This window comes from Corythoichthys intestinalis, chromosome 8 (assembly GCF_030265065.1).
Source record: "Corythoichthys intestinalis isolate RoL2023-P3 chromosome 8, ASM3026506v1, whole genome shotgun sequence".
NCBI lineage: Eukaryota > Metazoa > Chordata > Actinopteri > Syngnathiformes > Syngnathidae > Corythoichthys > Corythoichthys intestinalis.
The window spans coordinates 9,547,999-9,571,268 of NC_080402.1; the positions used below are offsets into that span (position 1 = coordinate 9,547,999).

At 40.0% G+C, this 23,270-nt stretch overlaps 1 protein-coding gene across 12 annotated transcripts in view; it reads left to right on the forward strand.

Moving 5' to 3' along the window:
- The window catches only part of LOC130919928 (dynein heavy chain domain-containing protein 1-like), a 73,396-nt gene that overhangs the window by 34,635 nt on the left and 15,491 nt on the right, over positions 1 to 23,270 (forward strand). For 9 of the 12 annotated variants that reach the window (XM_057842591.1, XM_057842590.1, XM_057842588.1 and 6 more), the window contains 12 exons: positions 11 to 98; positions 4,899 to 5,010; positions 5,088 to 5,274; positions 5,431 to 5,533; positions 5,608 to 5,736; positions 5,809 to 6,000; positions 8,099 to 8,518; positions 13,711 to 14,134; positions 18,434 to 18,541; positions 18,781 to 18,957; positions 19,055 to 19,233; positions 22,249 to 23,202. In XM_057842591.1, coding sequence (XP_057698574.1) covers positions 11 to 98; positions 4,899 to 5,010; positions 5,088 to 5,274; positions 5,431 to 5,533; positions 5,608 to 5,736; positions 5,809 to 6,000; positions 8,099 to 8,518; positions 13,711 to 14,134; positions 18,434 to 18,541; positions 18,781 to 18,957; positions 19,055 to 19,233; positions 22,249 to 23,202 — 3,073 coding nt within the window. Of the gene's footprint in view, positions 1 to 10; positions 99 to 4,898; positions 5,011 to 5,087; positions 5,275 to 5,430; positions 5,534 to 5,607; positions 5,737 to 5,808; positions 6,001 to 8,098; positions 8,519 to 13,710; positions 14,135 to 18,433; positions 18,542 to 18,780; positions 18,958 to 19,054; positions 19,234 to 22,248; positions 23,203 to 23,270 lie in introns of those variants that run through there. The other 3 variants (XM_057842598.1, XM_057842599.1, XM_057842600.1) reach the window with 3 other exon arrangements.

Genomic DNA, 23,270 nt, shown 5'->3' on the forward strand with positions numbered 1-23,270 from the left:
TTCAAAATAGGTACTTGTGCCAAAACCTTAGAGACGTACATGTATTCGTCTTGATGCCTGCCATTGCGTCAACCAGCAGTGGAAATGATAAATGCAAGGTTTTTTGGCCGCTTACACTTCTAATTTACTCATTCGCTGCCATTGACGATGACATCTGTCACTGTCAGTGGGAGCTAATACAGTGAGGAGCAGAAGTATTTGCACCCCTTGTGATTTTGTAAGTTCACCTACTTAGAAAATAGAGGTCTGAAATTTCAATCATAGTGGAAATGCAACCACCTACAGAGTCATGAACACAAAGTTAGCGCTCCATCCAAAGATTTTCTATTAGATTGAGGTTTAGAGATGGCTAGGCCACTCCAGAACCTTGATATGCTTTTTACGCAGCCACTCCTTGGTCAGCTTGGCTGTGTGCTTCAGATCCTTGTCATGTTGGAAGATCCAGCCACAACTCATCTTCAAGTCTCTCTGGCTAAGGGAAGGAGGTTGTGGCTCAAAATCTGATGAAACATTTCACCATTCATCCTGAAGGAATTCGGCCCCCCTGGCCAAGCCGCCAGAACCGCGACAGCCGAACTAGTAGGGATCCCACTGGCGCAGCCCCAGCAAGTCAGCCGGAAAGGCCAAACCCCGCGCGTTCACTCCAGCGTTAACCCTTTGTACTGTGCGGTGGAGTAAGCCGGGCGGAAGGCGTGCCTGGGTGTTGTCTTGGGATCATCCTTCTGTGGCAGGTTTGCGCGGTCAAGTTCGTGTGTCATCTTTCGTGCTACGGCAACTGACGCATGTCTTGACGTCTAAGGCGCTGAGCTATCAACTTGCTGTCTTGGTAGGGCGAGGGTGTTCTGACCCCACCGAAGAGTCGCTAACGTCTTCGCCTTACCTTATCAGGCGAGAGCTGATAACCTGGTCCACTTCATTGTGTCGAAGGGCATGGAGTACTTCTCCTTAAACTTTGGTTAAATGTTTTACTATAATGAATGTGTTAGACTAATGCAAACAGTTATATGGTATCTGCGAGAAAGGTAACCATCCCCTTCAATCCTCTGCTTTATACAGTGCAGTCGTCCTGTCTCCTTTGCCGAAAAACATGAGGTTTCCACCCCCATACTTCACAGTGGGGATGGTGTTCTTGAGATTGTACTCATCCTTCTTTTTCCTCCACACACGACGAGTAAATTTTGCACCAAAAAGTTGTACTTTGGTCTCATCTGACCACATGACTTTCTCATGGTCCCTGGCAAACTTCAGACGGGATTTTACTTGTACTGGCTTCAACAGGGGAACCTTCTGAGCTATGGCATGATTTTAAATCATTGCACCGTAGTGTTCTACTGATAGTAGCCTTTGAAACTGTGCATCCAGCTCTCTTTAGGTCATTGACCAGCTCCTGCCGTGTAGTTCTAGGCTGAGCCCTCACTTCACATCATGAGTGATGCCCTACGAGGAGAGATTTTACATGGAGCCCCAGTCCAAGGTAGTTTATCAGTCATGTTTAACCTTTTTCATTTTCTAACAATTGCTGCAACTGTTGAGTTATTCGCAACGAGCTGTCCCATAGCCTTTTCCAGCTTTGTGGAGCTCAACAATTTTTTTTCTTTCAAAAGCTCTTTGGTCTTGCTCATGGTAGTAGTTGGATTATGACTGACTGTTGGGTGCACAGGTGACAATTATGAGCTCAAATGGGTGGTGGATGGGTGGTTACTCATGGGGTAAAGGTGGACTTTTTAAGGTAGACTGACAATTCTTTGAGTGTCATAATTATTGCTGATTCTCAGGGGTGCAAATACTTATTAAACCCTGGTAAATTACAAATAAATAAGGGTGTAACGGTACATGTATTTGTATTGAACCGGTGCGGAACGGAGGCGTACCGAACGAGTTTCTGACGTAATGTGAGTGAGTCAATCGGGTTAGTTTCTTTGCGTAGATTATATTTACTCCGTCTTCTCTACTATAATGAGGACCAACACGGTAGGACAGTATAGTACCCAGAAACGTCAACGGCGCGAAAACGTGGCCGCCGCGAGAACGCAGTGAAATGCGGGCGTTAAAGTCAATCAGCCAATGCACACCAGTCGCAGTGCGGCCGTGTGTTAGACGTGTCCCAGAAGCGGCTCAACGCGACGTACGCAAAAAGAACGGCAGAGTTTATTATTTGACGCGAGACCCGGCCCTCCTATGTCAATACTACTAGCTAGGATCGGGCAGAACGGAAGTCACTCGGGTAAAAATACGGTGGATCAGGTCGATTTTCAAACTAATATGCAATCGTACCCCACTTTTTGAGTCCATCAGATCTCTTGAGTGGTAGATCGGGGCACAGTTGACTGTTTTTGTTGATTTGCTTCTGTCTTCTCTGCTATCATAATAACCAACACGGCCCCTTGTTCTATACAAAACCCTCCTACCACAACAAAACAATTAGGAACTAATATTCACATAGGAACTAAAGTTGTACAACATAGAATATACAATATAAATGAATACTGCATCACATTTGTAGAATATAAACACATAATAAAATAAATAATAGCCCATTTAAATAAAATAAATTGAAATGAGCATTGAAAACACGTGTAATTAAATAATAAGAATAATACACAGATCCTGCTTACACAAATTTATTAATTTCTATGTGGCGCTTTAACTTGAGAAAATACACCAATAAAGCTTTTGAAAACCGTTCATAAGAAAACAAAAATGATTCATTGAGGCATTTCATTTATTTAATACATGTTAAAATCTTTGTCATTGGGATTGCTTTTCTCTTTAGCACAGGACTTCTTTTTTCTTCTTTCTTTCAGAAAGAAAGCTGACGAATACGCGGGGTCTGAAAGGCAAATTGTTGTTGTATTATTATCTTTAAATGCCCGCTACTTTTTGAGCAGAATTCTAGCTTTGTATAGGCTAATGTTCCTATTGTTGAAAGCACAAAAGTGTGTAATGAATAGAGGTGCACGATAATTATCGGTTCGATAATTATCGGTCCAATAATAGGAATTATGACGTCATCCCAATAAATCCAATAACATTATTTATCTGTCCGATAATATACTGTATAATGTTTTTGCCACGGTGTCGTTGGATTAGGATGTGTGCGTTTGTTTCCACTCCTGTTTTGCCAGTATGCAAAGTTTTTTTTACTGTTCTAGAGGCCGTATTTTTCCATCACTGAGTGATTAACCTTACTATATCAATTAGCAAATGTTTGCATTTTACAGTGTTAGTTATAAGTTAGTAAGTTATTGAGAGACCTTTTGGTTATTGTTAGGTTTGCTGTCCTATAATTGCCAGGTTAAGAAAGTTGTATCATTGGCCAAGACCACAAAAGTCTCCTGTCCTGTTGCACCAAATGTTTTATCTGGCGACAAAGCACAATACCTGTTTGGTTTATGTTTGTTTTAGTTCATTGCTCATTGTTTAGGGGAACACATAGTCAATCATATGGACTGATTGTGATTGACTCAAATTATATTTATTTGAAAACAATAAATATGGGCACTTTATTTGAAGTCAAAACTGTTCTTGTCTTTGTATAATCTTCATGTCATCATGAAAATTCTGGTTAGGTCAAAGGCAAATCTATGCTGAATCCACCAGTATTATTTTTGACTTACATGTGTTCAAAAACTCGGTTGAATATACATTTAAAACTTTTATATATATTTATGTATTAGGGCTGTCAAACGATTAAAATTTTTAATCGAGTTAATTACAGCTTAAAAATTAATTAATCACAATTAATCGCAATTCAAACCATTTATAATATATGCCATATTTTTCTGTAAATTATATATACATTCTGTAAAATAAATTGTTGGAATTGAAAGATAAGACACAAGATGGATTTATACATTCAACATACGGTACATAAGGACTGTAGTGGGCATTTCACTCTACTGTCATTTAAATCCGTCTATGCTGTCCTCACTCTGAAGCGTCTACTTTTTCCAAAGCTAGACAGCTAGTGAACAATGCCTTAATAATCAGACTTCTTCCTTTTTAATCTGATTTATTAATAAAATGGCCTCAAACCATTGTCCTCTTTAGACCGTCGTAAAACTACAAAAAAAAAAGTACACAAGCATTGCATTAGCAACAACGTTAGCTTAGCACGCTATACAGGTTCACAAAACATAAACAAAAAGCGTCTCATACAAAAAATATAACATTTCGCTTACTAACATAATATGTGCATTATTTACAACAACCATACTTACGGACAAATCTTGTCCAAGGATCGTATAAGCACAACATTACAACGTAGGCGTCAGCCCGAGACGTCCTGCAGCCATATTGAACTGGTGAGACAACAATAAACCATGTCGCAAAGCGACCACAAGAGTTCGCTGTTAGACAGCACAAAAAGCCTTGCTGTAAAACTTACCAAAAGGCAGAATACTGTCTGAGCGGGACATGTGCGTTAATTGCGTCAAATATTTTAACGTGATTAATTAAAAAAATTAATTAACGCGATAATTTTGACAGCCCTAATATGTTTAAATATTGGTATCAGTTTCAAAAAATGGATATCGTGCACCCCTAGTAATAAACACCTAGCACATTTATATTTTGCATTTTGCTTTCTTACTGTACCGAAAATGAACCGAACCGTGACCTCAAAACTGGGGTACGTACCGAACCGAGATTTTTGTGTACCGTTACACCCCTACAAATAAATGATTGAAAAATCATACAATTTGAGTTCCGGATTTTTTTTTTAGATTAGGTCTCTATAAGTGAAAATGCATCTATGATTGAAATTTCAGACCTCTACCTTTTTTCTAAGGGGGTGAACTTGCTAAATCACAAGGGGTGCAAATACTTCTGCTCCTCACTGTATATTGTGGGTTCTTTTAAACGCTGCCTGATGTTATTTACATTATTTCGCCAAATAGGCACAAATTGTCAAGGCTCTGGGCCTCTGCTGTGTGGAGACATACCAGCCTTGGTTCAGTCAGTCTTTGACAGAGGTTGCTGCTTACTACCTGAAACAAATTTATAGAAAATGTAAGTCAGAATACGCCGAAAAGATTGATTTAATTGTATTAGCCGCAAATTGTAACTGCTTTTCCTCTTTAATTCAGTGAAAATGCAAGACTCACACATTGGTCTGGCAGGAGCAATGGCAGGAGTCCACCAGTCTGCGTATCAGTATGCTTCTGTCCTTCTAACGACACAGCCTTTCAGTCCTTACACATATATGGCGTTCATTTCCCACTTTGCTTACCTCTGCAAATTAATGCTCAACGAATTGGAGAGCCGAGTCAACAGGTAGTTGTTTTCCTTATTTTACTCTTTGAAAATACTGTTTTTGTTGAGCCCGCTTGATCCAGTAGTGAGTCTATAATGCTTCTGAAGTAAGCTTTGATGCAAGTTCTTAGCATTATCGGCGTATTCTGATCTACAATAAATATTTCATTTATATAGATTGAACACTTGCCTTTCTCATTTGGATGCCCTGGACAACATAGCCATGGAGGAAAGACAGGAATTGATGAGAATGCAGAGAATAGTTGATGAAAAACAGGCGGTAAAGTATACACAAGCTCCCAATGACTGGTTATGAAATTTTTACGTGATGGTCCCCTCTTTATCTGTTTTCAGTGTGTGAATGTTTTCCGCGAAGCCATAGATGAACAGAAGCGTTTGCTTGAAAAAGCTAAAAGGAAACTTGCTAAAAAGGAACGAATGATACAACTACTGGAAGACCGTATTGCTGAATCTGAGGACGAGGTGACAATTTGCCACAAGACCAATTCATAAAATCTTTTGGATGTAGTCATCATTTTCACTCTTTCTTCTTAGCTAAGTCCTTATTTCAAAGCAGCATTCGATGCAATCCATTATCTGGATCCGCTAGACCTCGCGGAGGTAGGCCACTACAGAGATCCACCTGATGGAGTGGTGCTCGTCATGAATGCTGTTCTTTTGCTCTTTGACCGTCCATTTGGCTGGGAAAATGCAAAACTACTCTTCTTACAGTGCAATTTGTATAAGGTATCATTTTAAAGCATTTAACGCGAATTCTTAAAGCGGAAATGTGAAGTAAGGTTGGCCAACCATGTTTTTTGAATAATATCAATGGCTAAACAATTATAAGCATATTTTCGTTTTTTTTTTTTTTTTTTTTTTACGCAAACCTTCCAGATTCTTTGTTTAACCCATAGCAACGCCCTTGACAACGAAAATGCTTTTCTTCGGCCATCTTCGGAAATGACGTCACACCTAGAAGTGCGAGGGAAGTCTACCATAGAACAGAATTTTTTATTGCATTGTTTCTCGGTAAGATGCCACGGCAGTGTGTGGCGATGTTTTGTTCTCACGCTAACGAAAAGTTGTTTGAGTGGCCAAAGGATAGCAGGGCACATAAATGGACATCTTTTGTTCTCACGAAGCGAATGAATTTCACGCCATCATCGAGTAGTTTTCTCTGCTACAAACACTTTGAAGATGCTTGCTTCCTTAACCGGTCTGCTTATGATCAAGGATTTGCCAAAAAGTAAGTGTGATTTTTGGATAGATGACTGATGACTTTGTCAAAGCAGAGCTGCCAACTGTTGTGGAATGAACAGTAGAAGGTAGCGACGTTAGCCGAAAGCTAACTCGTGGCAGTCCCCGATCATAGATGTTGTTGCGTCGCTAGGTTAAGCGTGTTTAAATTGTGCGTCATCTATGATCTTGTCCGAAAGGGTTAATCCACTGTCGATCGGGAAAGGGGTGTGGATGTGCATATAAGCGGGTCGGCGTCGCGGTGATTCACGGTCACGTTGCCGTAAGAGACACACACCGCCGGTGAGTTTGTACACATTTATTTGTATTTGTATTATGTATTTCCACCTTCATGCTTCAAGCATTGCATTGCATTTGTACGGTTCGGCGTTTCTTTCACGGTGATCGCTTGATAGCCTTCTAGTTTGTGTTTCACGAGAGCCGCTGACAGGTGACAACTAGCGTGTTGGCATTGAGTCAATCTCGCAGCGAATCAGCGAGCGGCTGAAGTCACGCAGTGAATCATGGGAAATGTAGTCTCGGGACAACACTGAAGTGGTGCTTTGTAATCTGTTCACTTGTGTGAAAAACTACATTTCCTCACGCCATTAGACGCCACTTCCTGCCGAGAGCCCCAAGCTGTGTTTGTACTGTTAGCTCCATGTGTTAATAAAGAAACAAAGTTGTCAGCACGTCGTGTGTTCGATACCTTTGACACTATGCACGATCTGTTTAAGAGACGCTTGGACTGGAAGTAGTAGTAGCTGGTAGTACGAGGCGAGGAGGAGATGAGCGAGAAGCAAAACTTCGGGGTTGAATGTGAAGGCAGTCCGCTATTATTTTGTTTTCTTATTGTTGCCACAATAAAGTGGAGAAAGCCATCGAAGACTCATCTCCTTCTTTCCCCCCAACGTTTTTATATTATTATTTTATATGCACGAGAGCTTCCGGATCTGCCAAAATGAACACAAAGTCTGATTATTATTTTTTGGAAAAAATGTCATCAGATAGACAAAAGCATAAAATTATGTGCAAATGCCTGCATCTTCAAATCATGAACATAATAACAGCCTATATTTTACCAATCTTGTAATCTCGATGGGTCTTGTCTCCATTCCATGTCAGGTAGTCTAGGCACAATATTTGCATCCTGATTAGCGTCTGGCTAATACATGTTAGGTCCAACATAAAATTCCAACCTCATCTTCTTCCTCCAACTCTTCAAAAACTTGGATCTCTTCCCTTACGCTAGATCTATCGCCTATATCGCTGTTTGAATCATTGTTTGAAGGGCTTTGTATGGCGGCCGTAGGTATGGAGCGCTGCCATCGCTGTTCTCGGTGTGACGTATCACTTTCGGGTTTGTCCCCTTTCAGGCTCGAACTTCGGAAACGCGATTATTTTGTCAAATATACAACATATAAATTATTTTTTCATGCTTTATTTGTTGGACAATGTTTAATTACTTTAATTGTGACCCTATTTGGCATGTTATGAAATTACTTCACATTTCTGCTTTAATCGCTGCACTACAACAGGATTTCAAGGCCCAAATGTAGTTACAAATTATACCCTTGTAATGATTTTTAAAAATTTATTCACCCAGTGCCTGGAAACCTTTGACTTCTACAGCCTTCCGGACAAAGACTTGATACGACTTGCTGAGATAGTTAAAAACCCCATTTTCCTGCCTGAGTTAATCCGCGATGTCAGTAACGCCTGCGAGAGTCTATGCCGATGGTTACTGGCGATCCACAACTGCGGCACTGTGTGCTATCAGCTTATGGTCAGGAAGCAGTTGGACTTGATGCTCCTAAGGATGAAAGCGCAACTTGAGGAGATCAAAGAGTACATAAAGGAAATATACATTCGCCTCGAAGAGCTCAGAGCTCAGCAGAAGCCTATGCAGGAATTGCTGGAAGAACAACTGCTGCAGCTACATGAAGATGAGTGCCAGGAGAGAAAGGCTGGTAGATCTGTGGAATTGTTGTTGAAACACTCAAGAATGTGGAGGGCTTGCACTCAGGTAATGCAGAACATACTCAAATAAAACATCTTGTTGATATTGCCATTGACTTACAAAATCTATAATATTTAGTACGTTTTGACCGACGGAGGGTGCCATCTTTTATGCGCGCAATGGATGCTCGGGGTGATGATGTAGTTTGTCACAGTCACCAGACAAACAGTAACGGTGTTCTGCAATTCCTTCTCTGGGGCGAGATGTTCAACACATGCACACATAGGTTAAAAGCGGCGAGTACTTACTATTTGTGTTTTTATTGAGTCTTTTATTACCTTTTCATTGCCTCAAAATACTTTTTACATGTGTTTCCCTCTCATACTTTTAAGTAGGGCTGTCAAAATTATCATGTTAACGGGCGGTAATTAGTATTTCTAATTATTCATGTTAAAATATTTAACGCATGCGCAGAACGACCCACTCACGCATTGCCGCGAATAGACTACAATGGCACCGTTTTATGTAGAGATGTCGATCAGGTCCGATCACGTCATTTTCAAAGTATCGGAATCGGCAAAAAAATATCGGCCATGCCTTTTTTTAATATGGATATATTTTTTCAATTAAATCGTTTTCTAATTGTATTTAACGTTACAGACATAATATGTTACACTCATCCAGAGTCTTTAGTTTAGGCTTAAGGTAGGGTTATCAAATTTATCCCGATAACGGCGGTAATTAATTTTTTAAAAAATGTATCACGTTAAATATTTAACGCAATTAATGCACGCGCTGCACGACCCACTCACGCATTGTCGCGCTCAATCTGTAATGGCGCCGTTTTACCTATGTAGAGAGATAAAAGGCAGCGTCAAATGAGTAAAGTGAATTTTGGCAACCTTTGGAGCCTTTTTTTAACTGGCTAAAGCCTTACAATCCCTCTCCCTACGATTAGAAATATCATGGGAAGCAATGTGGGTAAGCTAGGTAGCAATAGATCTTTTTCTTAACACCTTATGTTATTTCCCAACACAGAGAAGATATATCAATTGGTAGCACTACGCACAGTCATGGTTCCACTTCCGATCATGCATTTGGGCATGGGTACAGTATCATTTACTGAAAGCTCAACAAATACACTAGATGGCAATATTTAGTCACAATATACAAAGTCACAAGTCTTTCTATCCGTGGATTCCTCTCACAGAAAGAATGTTAATAATGTAAATGCCATCTTGAGGATTTATAGTCATAATAAACAAATACAGTACTTATGTACTGTATGGCGAATGTATATATTCGTCCGGGTTTTATTCATTTTTTTCTCAATGCATTGCCAAAATGTATATGATCGGGAAAAATTATCGGCAATGATTGGAATTGAATCGGGAGCAAAAGAAAAGCAATCGGATCGGGATATATCGGGATCGGCAGATACTCAAACTAAAATGATCGGGATCGGGTCAGGAGCAAAAAAACATGATCGGAACAACCCTAGTTTTATGTATATTGAGAGCTGAGAGGCAGAGACAAGCGAGTGGAGTGGACACAGGCATTCACTGGACCCGCGCTATATATCGGTATAAGCTTTGGCCGCTCTTCCACAACAATTATAACTTTTGTGGCAAGCGAAATGGTTAAGAATGACCGGAGATGAGCTTTTTTTAACACCCTGTTTTGAACACAACGCACAGAAGATATACCATTTAGAGCCACCACTGACAGTCATGGTTGCTCAACTTCCCATCATGCATTTGGGCAGTTAAGAACAGTTAAGTCGCTACAATCTCATTTAGTGAAAGCACAGCAAAAATAATATTCCTATCATTCAAAAAAAAAAAAAATAAATAAATAAGAAAAGCACTCAATGCAAAGATAATGGGAATTCCCAAACAAAACAGCTATGAAAAATAATACTCAAGTTGGTCAAACTCTATTCAAACATTTCGTTTAGCTCAACAAATACACTAGATGGCAATATTTAGTCACAATATACAGTAGGGCAAATAAGTATTTAGTCAACCACTAATTGTGCAAGTTCTCCCACTTGAAGATATTAGAGAGGCCTGTAATTGTCAACATGGGTAAAGCTCAACCATGAGAAACAGAATGTGGAAAAAAAATAGAAAATCACATTGTTTGATTTTTAAAGAATTTATTTGCAAATCATGGGTGAAAAAAGTATTTGGTCAATACCAAAAGTTCATCTTAATACTTTGTTATGTCCCCTTTGTTAGCAATAACGGAGGCCAAACGCTTCTTATGAAGCCACTCCTTTGTTGCCCTGGCTGTGTGTTTGGGATCATTGCCATGCTAAAAGACCCAGCCACATCTCATCGTCAATGCCCTTGCTGATGGAAGGAGATTTTACCTCCAAATCTCTCGATACATGGCCCCATTCATTTTTTCCTGTACACATATCAGTCATCCTGGTCCCTTTGCAGAAAAACAGCCCCAAAGCATGATGTTTCCACCCCCATGCTTCACAGTGGGTATGGTGTTCTTCGGATGCAATTCAGTATTCTTTCTCCTCCAAACACGAGAACCTGTGTTTCTACCAAAAAGTTCTAGTTTGGTTTCATCTGACCGTAACACATTGTCCCAGTCCTCCTCTGGATCATCCAAATGCTCTCTAGCGAACTGCAGACGGGCTTGGACGTGTACTGGCTTCAGCAGGGGGACACGTCTGGCAGTGCAGGATTTGAGTCCCTGGCGGCGATTTGGGTTACTGATAGTAGCCTTTGTTACTGTGGTCCCAGCTCTCTGTAGGTCATTCACTAGGTCCTCCCGTGTGGTTCTGGGATTTTTGCTCACCGTTCTTGTTATCATTTTGACGCCACGGGGTGAGATCTTGCATGGAGCCCCAGATCAAGGGAGATTATCAGTGGTCTTGTATGTCTTCCATTTTCTAATAATTGCTCCCACAGTTGATTTCTTTTCACAAAGTGTTTTACCTATAGACCCTACCCACCGATGTCACAAAATCACTTGCTCGCTGTATGGTTCCGCCCACTTGTCCGTCATTTTGTGTCTGTATTATCAATGGTCTCAATTGATCGAGCAATTTATAATGCATTTCATGGAAGACCCGGTGCTTTTGGATGCCGTAAACTCACTTGATGCGTTGCATAAAAGGCGTTATGTGGAAAAGCTTCAGTTTATCCATTCGCCAGATCCATATTTGATGCCTAAATCGATGTTTTTCGACCCGCTGTCTCCGCCGTATTTGCCTGACATCTGCTAGCTACCCTGAACTGTACAACTATCTTGTCCACACAAAATCAGCCTATTCTCACGAAAGTTTGAAATACTTTAAGAGCTTGGAGGCTTATAAATACTTCGTTGCTGGTTGGGTGAAACAGGTCCTCGTCCACGAAAATTCGGCAGGAATCTATCTTGTGCTTGGAAAGGTGAGTTACGAAATTTTCAATTCAAAATCTTTTGTTCTTGCTAACATCCACTGTCAAGTCTAATGTATTTCATGTTTGTCAATGGAGTTAGGGCTTTTAATGTTTATACAGTATGGTTTAGCGATAGCACTCTCACTACATACATACGTGTATGTTGTCGGCGATTAGCCTAGCAATGATCTTAATTGTGGTTGTCAGCCCAAAACCCTCTAAATATATATTAAATGCATCTTACCAGATATAAAATGACTACTGCATAATCTGTGGTAATCGTTTGGAGCCCAGTTTTCTCGTCGAATTGCAGCAGCCCATCTCGCTATCTTCTCTCCGGGTCTCTCGGAATCCGGTAGAACTTCAAGTCTCTCCGTCTTCTCCGTCTATCTTCTCTGTTATTGCAACCGACCGCCACACACGCCTTCACCATTTTGATTATTAATGTTAACGAGCAGAAAAACACGTCGTAAATAGGAGGAATGTACGTAGCCGTAACAGGGAAACATGATGTGTTGACGGACAATTGGGCGGCACCAGTCAGGAGGGAGGAGTTGTGACGTCACGTGGGTAGGGTCTATTGCAGATTCAGTCTTCCCAGCCTGATGTAGGTCTACAATTTTGTCTCCGGTGTCCTTCGACAGCTCTTTGGTCTTGGCCATAGTGGAGTTTGGAGTGTGACTGACTGAGGTTGTGGACAGGGGTCTTTTATACTGATAATGAGTTAAAACAGGTGCCATTAATACAGGTAACGAGTGGAGCCTCATTAGAAGAAATTAGACCTCTTTGACAGCCAGAAATCTTGCTTGTTTGTAGGTGACCAAATACTTATTTTCAGCTCTAATTTGGAAATAAATTCTTTAAAAATCAAACAATGTGATTTTCTGTTGTTTTTTTTCACATTCTGTCTCTCATGGTTGAGGTCTGCCCATGTTGACAATTACAGGCCTCTCTAATCTTTTCAAGTAGGAGATCTTGCACAATTGGTGGTTGACTAAATACTTATTTGCCCCACTGTACAAACGATCACAATACAGTACTTACAGTATGTACAGTATGTTGAATATATAATTCGGTCTTGTCCTATCTTTCCATTCCAACAATAATTTACAGAAAAATATTGCATATTTTAGAGATGGTTTGAATTGTGATTAATTACCATTAATTAATTTTTAAGCTGTGATTAACTTGATTAAAAATATTAATCGTTTGACAGCCCTACTTTTAAGTATTGTGTTTTCTTGTGGTAGCTTTAAAGCAGATTGCTGATCTGTTGACCACGTTAGTCATGTAGCATATTTAAACCACCCTCATTTGATATTACTACGTTTAAGTATTTTGTTAAGGCATGTTTAGTATGGTCTATCTGTATGCATCTAAACAAAACAAGCTGAAACCGCACCGTAGTACTTTGGGTGTCAAATTCGCCTTTTTTCGGATGTTTCGCCGGTGTAGCACATTTTGGCAGAACACCGGTTTTGTTATCGTCTCGTCTCATCTTGTCTTTCCTGTTCATTTTGCTTTTGCTGCTCGTTTTGTGAAATATCGACAGTGCTGTCATGCTCATTAATGTTCCCCTCAGGTTCAAATTGAAAGGGTTGAACAGATGGCATGTTTATGTCGCTAGAGTCACACTCTGGAAGCCCGGCAGCATAACCTAGTGCCGTCACTGCCCTGCATTAAACTAATTTTACAAATAGTATAAAAACAATGACAATAGGCGTTTTAATATCAAATTATTTTAACTCATAAAAACATTTATCTTTTAAGAACTAGTCTTTCTATCAGTGGATCAATTTAAAACAAAACTTGTCACAGTAACTTTAACATTAAAACTATTTTTCTTTCCTTCAGGATTTACAAATCCAAAGAGAATGCTTACCAGCAGACGCCATGGTCCTGGCTGGTATCATCTCATATTTAGGCGCCTTTGCATCAGACGTACGCAACGAATTGCTGAGCAAGTGGAAGTCGTTGTGTCAGACAGGACATATCGACCCTAACCCGAAAGACCCCAGAAGTTCCCTGTTTGCCACCAGCGACCCAGAATCACCGCAGCCACCCGCAGGTTTTCCAGTGGCTGTCTCCGATGAACTGCAGCCTGTTTTGCGTCGAGTGTTGGGTGTGAAAGAGTGGCCGGACAATGAGCCGGCAACCACTAGATTATTAGTGAAGCTGCTATTGTGGGGCTGCACGAGGAGTTGGGTTAAATACTGGCCTTTACTGGCTGACACCCAACATCATTTGGAGATCAACTTGAATAGTGGGATCATTACAGGTTTGTGTTATGTTGGTAACAAGTTAGTAATGGCCAATGGCGTACCGCACGCAACACGTCACTTTTGCTCATTAACATTCATGACGTTAGCAATAGTTGCTAGGCGGGTCAAGCTCGCGTTTGTCCCTAATGCTAAATGCATGGAAATGGTGTACGAACGAGTAGAGGTGTGCGAAATTTCCGATTCTTAGATTATTCGCGATTCGGCCGTGGAAGATTCGAGAACGATTCACAAACATCCAAATTCCGAATATTGAAATATGTCAAGTAAAGCGGAAGTAAAACACACTCAGCGCGCCGCGCGGTCTTCGGGACGTAATGAGGAACGGAGCGAGAGTAGCTAAACATCATGCTTGTCATTACCCGGCCCCTCGGGTAATGCCAATGCTCAACTCACGGCTCTAGCTCAACTCATGCCGCGAGATAAAAAAAACAACAACATACCTGACTGCTGCCGAAAGCTGCTACGAAGTACGTCCACAATACATAATGTTAAGGTAGATATCATATTTATATAGGACTAGATGTAGAATAGACTCGGTGGCGATAGCAGCACATGTAGAGAAAGCTAGATGCGGGCGTTAGTAAACGGCCGCCATCTTAAAGCAGTAGACTTCCCTGCAAGGCTGTTGTAGCGAACCTTCCAAGCGAACCTGATTAACTTTTAAAATACTCCTAAATCGGTAAAATATTGACTTGAATCTATCTTTAAAATAGTTTTAAAACTTTCAGATGTCGTAAGTAGACAAAAGGGAAATTATGGAATAACAGGAGCAATTTTAACAACTTTAACGGTTGATTGACAACATTAAATTAATTGAATGTAGTTTAAAGCTGCTGATACAGAATGGGGATTTGAGTATATTATTTATTGTTTTTAACTGTTAACTTGATACTGAAATAGTCGTTTATTTAAGCCTGCAAGGCTTTTTTATTTATTTATTTATTTTTTTTAAACAGTTTTTGTAACTAATGTACAAAACATTAGCAGCTAATAGCGGGGAGGAGGTGTATCATCAATAATCGATTTATAATAGCCCCTGAATCGTAATCGTAATCGAATCGTTAGGTGCCCAAAGATTCCCACCTCTACGAACGAGATGTCCACTGAGCTAAACCTACCCATTCTGTCTGAAAATGATGTCACTGGTGCCAAATTCACTTGTAAAGATGTGGAAGAACATACAAATGTTCAGTTAAAGAGATGGCTTGAGTGTCGAGGGCTGAAAAAGATGGGAAAAAGAACCGACTTGATCCAGAGGTAGCTTTTTTATCGACACCTTTTTCTTGTGTGCAGTGTACGCCACTTACAATGACATTCTCCTGTTTCAACAATCTATCCTTTACCACCATATACCCTGTCTTTCTTATATATTATATCCTCTGGTTGTCTTACGTCTCTGATCGTTCTTGGGGGTAATTTACATTGCTATTTTTGTGTAGCGATCGCAGATGCTACTCAGTGACAGCCAATGAACACTTTTAATTTTTTCATTTATAACACATCTCAATTCTATAATTTATTTACACTTCCCACTCACTAAAGTATTTTTTTTTTACAACAGAAAAGGTAAAAACATTGGCAGTCAGATACCATTTTAATTTTTTTTTTAGGTTATTATAAGACAAGCAGCACGGCAAAACGCTACGCTAAAAAATAAGTAAAAATATCAAAATGGCTTACCTCTTTGTCCTCTGTAGGACCATGGCCCTCAACAAAATGTTTACTGCATATGAAATGTGAATGGGTTCACCTTGCTGGCGTTAAACTGGTCTTTTGGATGTCCTCGCAAGTTGATCCATTCTTCACAGTTTTTGGCTTAGGGAAACATTTGAAGAAAACATCCTTCATATGTCGTAATGTCTAGAGTCATTTCTACAAGTTCCATATGAAAGAATTCGGCCCCCCGGCCAAGCCGCGGAAACAGCGACAGCCGAACCAAAATGGTGTCCCGCTAGCAACGCTTCCGCAAGTCGGCCGGGAAGGGCCAAATCCGGCGCGTTGACCCGGTATGAACACTTTGTACTGACTCCATGTTCCAAAAGTTTGAAGAAGGCTCACAGAAAACAGGTTGACAATTTATTCGTCGACAATGGTCAAAAACAAGGCAAAAACAGACGACGGAGAGACAATGGCTACATAGAAAAATGTCCCAGAGAAGCGACAGTTGTTATCTAAATGTTCAGTCCTTTTGAAAGCTGCGGTGGAGTGGGCCGGGCGGAAGGCATGCCGAGGTGTTGTCTTGGGATCATCCCTCTGTGGCAGGTTTAGGCGGTCAAGTTCGTGTGTCATCCTTCGTGGCTGGGACATGGTTGCCACGGCAACTGACGCATGTCTTGATGTCTCAGGCGCCGAGCTATCAACTTGTTATCCTGGTTGGTCGAGGGTGTTCTCCGATGCTTCTTGTTTTACGATAGAGCACCCTACTCTTTGTCCTGGAGTGCCCGGGAGAACTGATTGCGAGAGTTGGTGCGTCAATCTTGCTCATGACGTACACGTTGGGCTTCTGTGATAAGATGGCGTTGTGTGGTGTAAGTGCTATTTATTTTATATTAGGTGTGTTAGAGTAATACAAACAGTCCTACAGTAAATATAACAAATGATGCTATTCCCTGATTGGTTATATTACATGTGTTAGTGTAATGCAAACAGTTAGACAGTGCCTACGAGAAACGGTACCATCTCCTTCATCCTGACCCCACCGGAGACTTGATGACGTTTTTTCTTCGCTTATCAGGCGAGGGCTGATAAGTCGGTCAACTTTACTGTGTCAAATGGCATGTAGTATCATCTCCCTAACTGCTTTACTATAAGAAACGTGTTAGACTAATGTAGACAGTTATATGGTGTCTGCGAGAAAGTTACCTATTCCCTTCACATAGCAGCAGTGTTTACTCGACATGTTCTTTTTGAAAGATTACCAGCAAAAACCAAGCAGTAATAAAATGGGTTTTATGCGAGGGCGTGTCTATCTTTACCTGCTTCGGGGTTACAGTGGTGACGTCACAGTCTAAGAATAGCCAGTGGCGCCACCAGGGGGTGGCCAGGGGTGGCCACGGCCACCCCTATAAATTGGTTGGCCACCCCACTGGCCACCCCGCTTGCCAGTATATCGTTAGATTGTTGTAGCATCAGTTATGCATTTTATCCCAAATGAATGCATTTATTTTGTTTTGTTAAATGTAAGGCTGTCAAATTTATCGCGTTAACGGCCGGTAATGAATTTTTAAAAATTAATCACGTGAAAATATTTATCGCAATTAATGCATTCGCGGTACGACTCATTCATGTATTGCCGCAAACAGCCTACAATGGCGCCGTTTTACTTATATGCAGAGATAAGAGGCAGAGCGGAGTAGATACAAGCATTCATTGGGGCCGTGCTTTTAATTGGCAAAGCTTTTTCATCTCTCCCACAGCAACTATAAATACTGTGGGAAGCGACGTGGGGAAGAATGACAGGAGTTAATCTTTTTCTTAACACTCTGTAGTGTACCCAAAGCAGAGAAGATATAGCATTTGCAGCCACCACACACAGTCATGGTTGCACCACTTCTCATCGTGCATTTGGGCAGAACAGTTAAGTCGCTACAGTATCATTTACTGAAAGCTCAACAAATACGCTAGATGAAACTCACATTTATCCTTCAAGAATTACAAGTCTTTCTATCCGTGGATCCCTTTCACAGAAAGAATTAATAATGTTAATGCCATCTTGTGGATTTATTGTTATAATAAACAAATACAGTATTTATGTACAGTATGTTGAATGTATATATCCGTCTTGTGTCTTATCTTTCCATTCCAACAATAATTTACAGAAAAATATGGCATATTTTAGAGATGGTTTGAATTGCGAATAGTTACGATTAGTTAATTTTTAAACTGGGATTAACTCGATTAAAAATTTTAATCATTTGACAGCCCTAGTTAAATGTACACCTAATATATACATAACACAATAAAACAGAATTGTTGAGGAACTCAAAATGTTGACTGGATAGTAATGGACTATGCACATTAAATCATTAGTAACATCAAATATGACACAATACACCAAAATATATCATTAGCCGTGTCCTTAAGTCTTTCTGATAGTTTTCCCCTGACCTTTTTACTGCAATAATTTAATGAAAATCTGAGAATATGGCTTTTAGTTTTGGCCACCCCTATGAAAAATTTCTGGAGGCGCCACTGAGAATAGCATTCGTGCGGTACGCTTTTGGAGACCATTACAGTTTGGGAGAGGATCACAGTTTGAAATGCTACTGATGAAACGGGGCATGTCTTTTGTACAGGCGAAACAGGGAATGATCACACTTTGGGGAAAGAGTTTAAGTGTGACTTAGTCATGTGTGCTGATGATCCAAAGCTAATTTGTCAGTTGGAACTGGCTGCTGAGAAAGGTACAGTAAACGGAATCATCATAACTCTAAATTTGAGAGCCCCTCAAGTCATATAAATTGGGAAATTGCCCAAAAGCCAATCCATAATCATGCATGATATCAGGAGAGTAATATGAGTTTTATTAAAATGCTACACGTCTCCCAATTGCTTAGTAAAGTATGATACAATGAATCTGAATGCGTTTAGTATGTTTTATACTACAATTTGTTGAGAGGTATCTGTATATTCTGTTCTTCAGGGTTGAAAGTCCTGGTAACACACATAGAAAGAGTATCAGTCACTCCACAGTTTCTTGCTATTTTGGCCCGACCTGCTGCGAGTTGCCCTCTGGGGTCAAAACAGACTGCCCAGCAGACCCACCCGGAGTTCTTCCTCTTGCTTAGTACCCACTATCCCGCACGACTCCTCAGCAGTGGTACGAAACAGTCGGAATTTCTCTCACGCCAGGAAAACATGGATTTTCAAACAACCCACCCCCAAGCGATACCTAATCGTGCTTTCTTCCTGCTCAGCCATCCATCCGTCCGTGCTGGCTCAGGTGGATGTGATTGACCTCTCGCCAAGCTCGGATCAGATCCAGGAGCTTATGCTGACGCAGCTACTGCAGTCCGAGTGCAAAGTGCTGCTGATTCAACACCTTCGGATGGAGAATGACAAGCAGGTGATACAGAAGAAGCTGGTCGTGGAGGAGGTGAGTCAGGCAGGGGGTAGGCATTTACCGTACAACCATATTCTTGTAACTAAATCAATGTCAACTTGATTAAATGTTGGCATCACTTACATTTTTATCTTCTGTAACAGTCACTTTACTTTGGCATCTTATAGCTTAATCAATGTGTCCCAAATTTATATACTGTAGTCTCAGAGAGCCCTATTTTCGTAGCCGCTGCTTATGCGCCAAAGTGTAAATAGCAAGTAATGGCACGTAATTAAATTAGGGCTGTCAAACGATTAAAATTTTTAATCGAGTTAATCACAGCTTAAAAAGTCATAAATCGTAATGAATCGCAATTCAAACCATCTCTAAAATATTCCATATTTTTCTGTAAGTTATTGTTGGAATGGAAAGATAAGACACAAGACTGATATATACATTCAACATACTGTACATAAGTATTTGTTTATTATAACGATAAATCCACAGGATGGCATTAACATTATTAACATCCTTTGTAAAAGGGATCCACAGATAGAAAGACTTGTTGTTCTTAAAAGATAAATGTTAGTTTTATACTAAAACCTCTCTTAATGTTTTCGTTTTAATCAAATTTGTAAAATTTGCAATCAAAAAAATAAACTAGTAGCTCGCCATTGTTGACGTCGCAGAGCGGTGACGTCACATGGGCTCCCTGCCGTTCTTCCACAGTGTCTCTAAAATAAACTGCTGTATTTTAAGCCAAAAGAACTGTTGCGTTTCATAGAACAATATGTCTATATGCTGCCATAGCAGATTCATGGCGCAATAAGCCCCCAAACTATTTTTAATTTGTCCGTTATACCCTGCAAACCCCCGTTTACAGACGTCGCGCAACCGGTTTTGTTTCAACCTAGCCATAAAAAGAAGGTAAGTAATCGTATTTATCATTTGAAATGTCTGTCATTTTTAGGTTAGAATCATTAATTGATGTTGAATATTTAGTTTAAAAAAACCGACTTTAGAAAATTATTCACTCGCATATTTTAAACTTTTAAACAAATTACGTCACAATGAAAAAATTGACGTCTGTAAAAACGTCACGGATATCTCCCTCATAACTATTGCTTAATTGTATTTTTTTCGTTACTGTCGCATTTTCCCCGATATTTTAGATGATAACTAATCGATCCAAACAAAAAAAAAAATTGAAAAAAAAAAAAAGTTTAAGAGTGTAATTATATGAAAATGAAAATCCCGATTACTCCTTGATGTCTGCGATTTCTGCATCACGACCCTTGTTATATGACAATGTTTCACCCATAAAATCCCCCAAAAATCCAGCTTTGGCCATTCACATGCTACATGGAGATTTTTGGATCGAGAAGAGGTAAATACGCGATAATATATCGTTAAAAATAAAAACAGAATTTTTCTTTCCCAGAAAATTGGAAAGCTACATCATTAGAAAGCTTAAAATCTCTATTTTGTGGGTGAAGAAAAATTTTGAACAGGAGGGCATTTAAAAAGAAAAAAAAAAATTTAAACAGCAAAACCCGATCTGGAGGCGAGAGCACGCGAGAGCAGAATTACAGACGCCATGACTTTAACGAGATATTATCGCGTACTTACCTTGTTTCGATCCAAAAATCTCCATGTAGCATGGATCACAGAGTGTCAAGACACAGCTGTGAATGGCCACCGCTGGATTTTTTGGGGATTTTATGGGTGAAACATGGTAATATAACAAGGGTCGCGATGCAGAATTCGCAGACATCAAGGAGTGGTCGAGATTTTCTTTTTCATATATTTACCCTCTTAAACGTTTTTTCTTTTCTTTTCGATTTTTCTATGTTTGGATCGATTATTTATCATCTATCATATCGGAGAAAATGCGAGAGTAACAAAAAAAAATACAATCAAGCGATAGTTATGAGGTAGATATCCTTGACTTTTTTACAGACACCATTTTTTTCCATTGTGACGTAACTTGTTTAAAAGTTTACAATATTCGAGTGAATAATATTTTAAAGTCGTTCGTTTTTTTTTAAACGAAATATTAGACATCAATTAATGATTCTAAGCTCAAAATGACAGACATTTTGAATAATAACTATAATAAAATACCTTTTTTTCATGGCTTACATGGAAAACCCCTGTTTACAGACGTCGCGCAACCGCTTTTGTTTCAACCTAGCCATAAAAAGAAGGTAAGTAATTATATTTATTATTCAAAATGTCCGTCATTTTTAGCTTAGAATCATTAATTGATGTCTAGTATTTAGTTAAAAAAAAAAAAAACAACTTAAAAAAATTATTTACTCGCATATTTTAAACTTTTAAATAAATTACGTCACAATGAAAAATTTGGTGTCTGTAAAAAAGTCACGGATATCTACCTCATAACTATCGCTTAATTTTATTTTTTTTGTTACTGTCGCATTTTCCCCAATATGTTAGATGATAAATAATCGATCCAAACAAAGAAAAATTGAAAAATAACGTTTAAAAGGGTAACTATAAGAAAAAGAAAATCTCGACCACTCCTTGTTGTCTGCGATTTCTGCATCGCAACCCTTGTTATATCACCATGTTTCACCCATAAAATCCCCCCAAAATCCGGCTGTGGCCATTCACAGCTGTCTTGACACTCGGTGATACATGCTACATGGAGTTTTTGGATCGAAACAAGGTAAGTACGCGATAATATCTCGTTAAAATCGTGGCGTCTTTAATTCTGCCCTCGCGTGCTCTTGCCTCCAGTTAGGGTTTTGCTGTTTAAAATTTTTTTTTTTTTTTTTTTAAATGCCCCCCTGTTCAAACTTTTTCTTCCCCCAGAAAACTGAGATTTTAAGTTTTCCAATGACGTATCACACATGCATATAGGACAATTTTGAAATTTGGCAAAATTGGGGGTCTCAGAGCGGAACTTCAAGTCACCTTAGTGTTTTCCGCTATATATATTTTCACACAGTATGAAGAAACTTTATAACTGATGAATTGAAATCAATGCATACAAAGCACGTTAATATTGTTGATATCTTTAACCCACTATACTCAATCTTTTTGTAGGACTGTATCATGGACTTCATTCTGCAGTCCGACACCACACGAATGCAAGATACTGAGTTCCTCACCGAAGTGACTGAGATCAAAGAATCAATGGCTTACAGTCAGACTGAGTTGCAGCTGGTCGATGAGATTCAGGAGTACCACAAGCACCTGCTGGCCGCCCCCGAGCAGCTGATAAAGTTGGCTTGGCTCTTCTACCAGGCTTTGCAGGAGGTGTCCCGACTTTCCCCCGCCTATTACTTTTCATTATCGAACTTCAATGCAATCATGCAGGAGGTATTCACCGACAAGGCCGGCAGGCTCATATCATATGGCACCGGGGCGGTGATACGGGGACTGATACCAGAGTTAAGGAACAGGATGGTGTCAAAATTAATGTTCTACTACAGACCGTTTCTCTTTAGAGGCCACTGTGCGGTTTTGAGGCAATTGTTGACTTTGGCTGTTATGCAGACAAAACAACTCTGCTCTCCACCAGAGAGGACTGCTTTCCTTTTGGGATTCAATGATATTCTTGCTCCTCAAGCTCCAAATCAGGTTGTCCCTGACCTCTGTTTAGAAACGATTCCTGCCTTCAGAGGTTTAAACGCTTCTCTGAGTGCTTCACGCAAGGAATGGCAAGAGTACCTGAGCTTGCCGTTCTCCGTCATAGCAGGACCGGTTCCCTCTGAAGCTCACTCCGATCTGTCCTTGATTCAAAGGGCTCTCCTCTTCAAGACCCTACGCCCGTTCTCCACAGAACAGTTAGCTAACGCTATGGCAGCCAGCCAGTTCCGCCAACCTGGCCACACATCAATTCCTCACTGCGGGAACCCTAGGGCGCTTTATAGATTTTTTGAGGAGAACAAGGGACCAATCATCCTAACTTGGGCTTGTCCATCCAAAGATAAATGGATAAGCATTCAGCCTCTTCACTTAATCAAACTATTGGCGTTCAAGGCCGATGCAATGCCGGTAAGGGTCGTGAGTGATTATGTTTCAGTGGCTATTTTAATGTTTTCTAAATCTATACTTGCTGCACA